The sequence below is a fragment of the Sander lucioperca genome, chromosome 15 (assembly GCF_008315115.2).
Source record: "Sander lucioperca isolate FBNREF2018 chromosome 15, SLUC_FBN_1.2, whole genome shotgun sequence".
Lineage (NCBI taxonomy): Eukaryota > Metazoa > Chordata > Actinopteri > Perciformes > Percidae > Sander > Sander lucioperca.
This window is the reverse complement of record NC_050187.1, coordinates 7,385,399-7,390,398: the sequence shown is the minus strand read 5'-3', so window position 1 is coordinate 7,390,398 and position 5,000 is coordinate 7,385,399. Positions and strand designations below refer to the sequence as shown.

General features: G+C 41.1%; 2 protein-coding genes across 4 annotated transcripts in view; both read left to right on the top strand.

Annotated features, from left to right (window-relative positions):
* Positions 1-2,775, top strand: part of LOC116066725 (basic proline-rich protein-like) — a 9,897-nt gene extending 7,122 nt beyond the window's left edge. Inside the window, exons 7-8 of the mRNA XM_035992474.1 lie at positions 1,109-1,279; positions 2,755-2,775. Of these exons, the coding sequence (XP_035848367.1) occupies positions 1,109-1,279; positions 2,755-2,775 (192 nt within the window). The remainder of the gene's footprint in view (positions 1-1,108; positions 1,280-2,754) is intronic.
* The window catches only part of LOC116066727 (cullin-9), an 88,977-nt gene that overhangs the window by 75,248 nt on the left and 8,729 nt on the right, over positions 1-5,000 (top strand). The window lies entirely within an intron of this gene.

Sequence of the window (5,000 nt, the reverse complement as noted above, 5' to 3'; positions counted from 1 at the left end):
ATCATCATACAGAGATAGTAGTATACAGCTGTTATACATCATATCATCATACAGAGATAGTAGTATACAGCTGTTATACATCATATCATCATACAGAGATAGTAGTATACAGCTGTTATACATCATATCATCATACAGAGATAGTAGTATACAGCTGTTATATACATCATACAGTAGTAAACGTGTTACTCAATCAACAGAGATAGTAGTATACAGCTGTTATATATCATATCATCATACAGAGATAGTAGTATACAGCTGTTAAAACATAATAAAATATATGACGCACTGGTATCGGATCAGTACTCGGTATTGGGAAGCAAAAAATGGTATCTGGCCATCTCTAGTACCAGTAAAATTCCCAACAGTAGTTTATAGTGGACTAGCGTCACTGTGTCCACGTTCGGACACTTATTGGCTAACGTTCTATCAAAATATCTGTTCAAATATAAATATAAATGATCTATTAATGTTTTAAGTTAATTTAATGGTGTTAAACTAAAGTGCAACTTCTTACCTTTCTAACGGTATGTAGTTTTAACTGTTTACTTTAGCTTTTACTTTACAAGAGCCGGCTAAGGTACGCCATCAACTGTGAATTAGCCGTACGCTACCGTCGGCCATAACGGGACACCCCTATGTCTCCTCTCTGTAGCTAGCTAAACACTGGCCGTTGCTGGTTTTTCGGGGGTATTAAGTCCCATCAGTGCTGTCAAAACTATCACAATAAAATGACATGCTTCAACAACTCTGAACTATGCAATAAAAGCTCCTTAATTTCCAGTACAGTAAAAATAGAAACTTTTTAGAGGAAAAGATTGTTGCCCGAGCGTTCTTACTTTACTTACTTTACTTTCATATACTAATTAGACATCTAAATGTCCATGTACATATAGGAAAATCCATACGTAGATTGTTAGATGGGTATAGATCAATTCTGCTAAATTTTTACGTCACACAGTGACGTTATATAGTGAATGAAATGAACTGCGGAGAGTTTGAACCCACTATATAGGGACAGTTTCACACTCTTATGTTCTCTGTCCAGTATGGACCTTATTGTTCTTTCCTGTTTCCCGTATCTGACTCTGTCTGGTTTTGTCGGCAGCCCGGCGAGCGGCAGTACCCGGGGCAGGTGCACGTGGACATCGGGCCGCTCCGGACCAACCTGACGTTCGACAGGAAGGACAGCACGGTGACGCTGCTGCAGAACGACCAGGTGCTCATCAACCTGCTGACGGACATCGTCACAGAGAAGAGGAAACTAGGACATTTACTCGTAATTTTTATTTTAATTTAGTTAGTTTTGCAAACAGACAATACATTTTAGGTTTGTTTTTTTTTTTTGCAATGCCTGGTTTTTATTTTTTGTTTCGTTAACGACGTTTTTCCTCTCTAGTTCCTTCGTTATTTTGTTTTTTCGTTATGATTATAACTATGCTGGCAGCTCTCGATTTATTCTACTGATTATTTCATCGATTACTTCTGTAATCCGATAAGAATACGTTTGGCTTTTACATACGGCAAGAGCAATATACAAGAGGTTTCCTTTTTTTTCGAAAAAGCACCCGTTTTTTATTGCTTAAATTCCATAAAATAACAGGGATGGATGCTAATATTTTTAAGCCCAGGGCGCATTGGTCCCCAGTAAATTTTTGGTGGCCCAAAGTAACTCCGCAAATTTGAGATTTGCTCTGCAAGTCGTCTGGGCCAAGAGCCCATTCACGCCCATTTCCATTGTTTTCAAAACGCGGGCAACGCCAATCCAACCTTGAGAGGCGGCTTGACAACCATCACAACCGTTGAGGCCGCTTTTACACGATGACGATGGCGCAGCACAGCAAGCACTTTTTGTTTAATCATTCCTGCGACTATCTCATTGTGGCCCAAGAGGCCTTTGAGCGACCGTCCTTTGGAAATGGGCTGTGAATGACCTCCCCAAGAACCCTCTGTTACAACTGAGAGGGTCTGTGTCACCCAACCAGGCCTAAATGTGACTGTAAAAGCTGACAGCAGGGCTAATTCAACCACAAGCTGTCATGGGACACATTTAAGAAGGCTATACTGAGTGAGGGAAAGAATGCAACATCACCGGCATGGTCTCGTGAATTCATTGCCCTGTGCCTTATTAAGTAGCCAAGAGGTAATTGCTCCTAGCGGGTCGGGTCTGTTTACTCCGGCAGCAGGCTAATTTACAGCAATGTTGTCAAAATTTTTTTCAAGATTAGTAGGCAACGCAAACTAATAACTGTTTGATTACAAACCGGGAAGCTTTCGGTTTAAATAGCTTTTTTTGTAAAACATTGCTATTTTTGCAGAGTATCATGCTGTAGGTAGTTTGTGTAAAACAGCCGCGGTGGTGGAGCAGCAATTGGGTTTAGCCTACCGTGTGTCGGTTTCGCAGCTTCAAAATGATCCCCAAACTTCTGTCGTTTTCTCTTCCTGTCTCTTCTCTAACCCCCTCAACTATTTTCGCTGTCGTCCTCATTTTGTAATCTGCGCCATCAGTCTTGTTCAGCGTCAGCCCGTTGTGTGCTTGGTATAATCATCCGTGGCGGAAACACATGAGCCGTACACGTTAGTACATTGTCTTAACGAAGGAACTTTTAGATGTGATTATTTGAGTTAGGCCTAATCGAAATCGTTTCAGCCCGTTATAACCTTCTGGGCTAACACTACATTGTTTGTATTGAGTTGGAGCCTGTTTTGTAATGTGCAAAGTGAATCATGCTATCCCTCTGACGTTCATTCTAGATTGGTAGACGAGGACTGTGACAATGAAAGAACCGGATAGCAATTGCCCAGGGCTTTTTTTTTTTTTTTTTTTTTTTTCTACAATGGAGTCATCCAGCGCAGCCAGCTATTTGTTGTGTAAAACGATATTGTAGTAATTATTGTCGGAGATTAACATGGTAGATCAGAAAACATCAGCACAAATATTGTCACTCGATATAATAAATAGTTTGAACCCTTGGTTTATATTCTGTGTGGGCTGCTGAATAGGGCCTCAGTACAATACTGTAAGTTCTAGTTTGGATGTGTGTTGTCTCTGGCCGCCGTGCCCCCACTGTCACATGGACTATTATCAGGTTGAGGGGGTGGGTGCACCCCTCCTTATCAGCCTGTCTGCACCCTGTCATGTCGCAGGTGCCTCCTGCTGTTCTGAATGGGTCGCTCAGGCACTCTGTCACGCTGTTAAGTCTCTTCAGCGGCACGCGGTGCCAATTTGTCGACCCTTCTATCACGTTTTTGGCAGCGCTACATTGGAACACTTTCCAGAATACCTTTTATTCCGCTCTTGTTTTTATTTTCGCTGGATGTCCCAGTACGTGCTTACCCGAAGAAAAAATCATAATAGGGCGAATTATCTGCCGCCACGACTGTGGGATCAATTTGCATCTCTTCCTTTTGGTGGTAGTTGGAATTCTTTGGCTAGTGGCAAAAGGTGTTTTTTTCAAAAGTTGCGTGGCCATTTGTTTACAGCACTGGCTTCCACTAGCAAGTAGTAGTCCACTACACACATTCAGAGATTCCGGGTTGCCTGTGTTTGGCATCGAAATACTTATGTTGACACTTGAACACATTTTACTCTTCACTAACAGTTCACTAGTCTAACTTTCCGTACTGCTCATAAAGGGTACCCACTGGTCTTAAAAGTGTTACACGCTTAATAACTGGGATATTTGAAATACGGCCTTAAACGGGGAGGTCTTACATGGTTCTTTGATGCGACTATAAAGTGCTCAAATTTGATTCACAAAGGTTCTAACCTTTGTTTGGGTCATTTCCTAAATTAAATAAAACCAGGGTTTCTTCTTCAGAAAGCATGTATTTTAAGTAGGCCTACTACAGATAACTACTACTACACGTACTTGGGTAAACAATCATTTTTATAGCCTAAAATCCTTTCTGATATTCCATTAGCCGTATGTTGCTCTGAACGTTGGTATTTAAATTCATTCTAAATGCATTAAAAAGTAAAAAATATTCTTACATTAATGTGGACACCTGGGGTCCCTGTAAATACCACTGAGACTATTTAATACACAAACACACTTCAACTTTCTCTGGCACTTCGTCTTCAGAACTGCAGCTTTGGCTGCCTTCATCTGTTACTCTCACTGACTTTCAGCTGCATGTGGTCCCTAATCCCTCACTTTTGAACTGCCTTCATCTCTCACTTTGTTAGCTGATTTTCAACTTCATTCGCTCAAGGTGCTTTCAGACAGCTCCCTTTTCCGTTGTTTTTAATGTACATATGGCAGGATAGAGTCGTGGCTGCAGCAAGGGAGAGGTAGGAGGGACCGCTCACTAGCTGAAGCAACTTTACTCTTCAACCCAGAATTCAATACTTTCAAGCTGAACATTTCAATTGCATTATAGTTTTTTTTAAACGAACCTACCACTTCAACTTCTGGCATATGTCAACCTTTTCAATTTCCCAAATGAAAAAAACTTCTGCTCCATGTAACCTGGTATGTTCCAAGTAAAAATGAGCCGTTCATAGTCTACATTTTTTCTTGAACTAGCCGTAGCTTTTCTATTTTAATAAATAAAAAATAAAATCCCATCTATCAATCCATAAACATCCCATTTACTCGTGATTATTGTAAGATGGAGTAAACCTCACAGGTTTTGGTCCGGCTGTCAAAAAGGGAGTTAAAGGACTCACTTTTCCAGCATGTAGAAAGATGATAGTCCTCTTTCCGCTGCTTTGATTTAAAAAATGGTCCATCCTACGGTTTGGAGACAGCCTGTTATGAATCTAAAGCCAGAGCAAGTATCTTGTTTTTAGTTAGGGAGGACATCTCTCCTGCTCCATTACTGCGACTGTTTCCCACTGTGTCCATTCTTATAAGCTCGAACAGACCGACTGAATATCATCTGTTGGTTCTGTTGTTTGCTCTTTGTCTGTGGAGTTTTGAGGTAATGTTTTTAGGCTGTGTATCTTCACAAGGACCGACCCGCGAGGCCGGCAAAGCCCGACCGGGTGGCCGAGA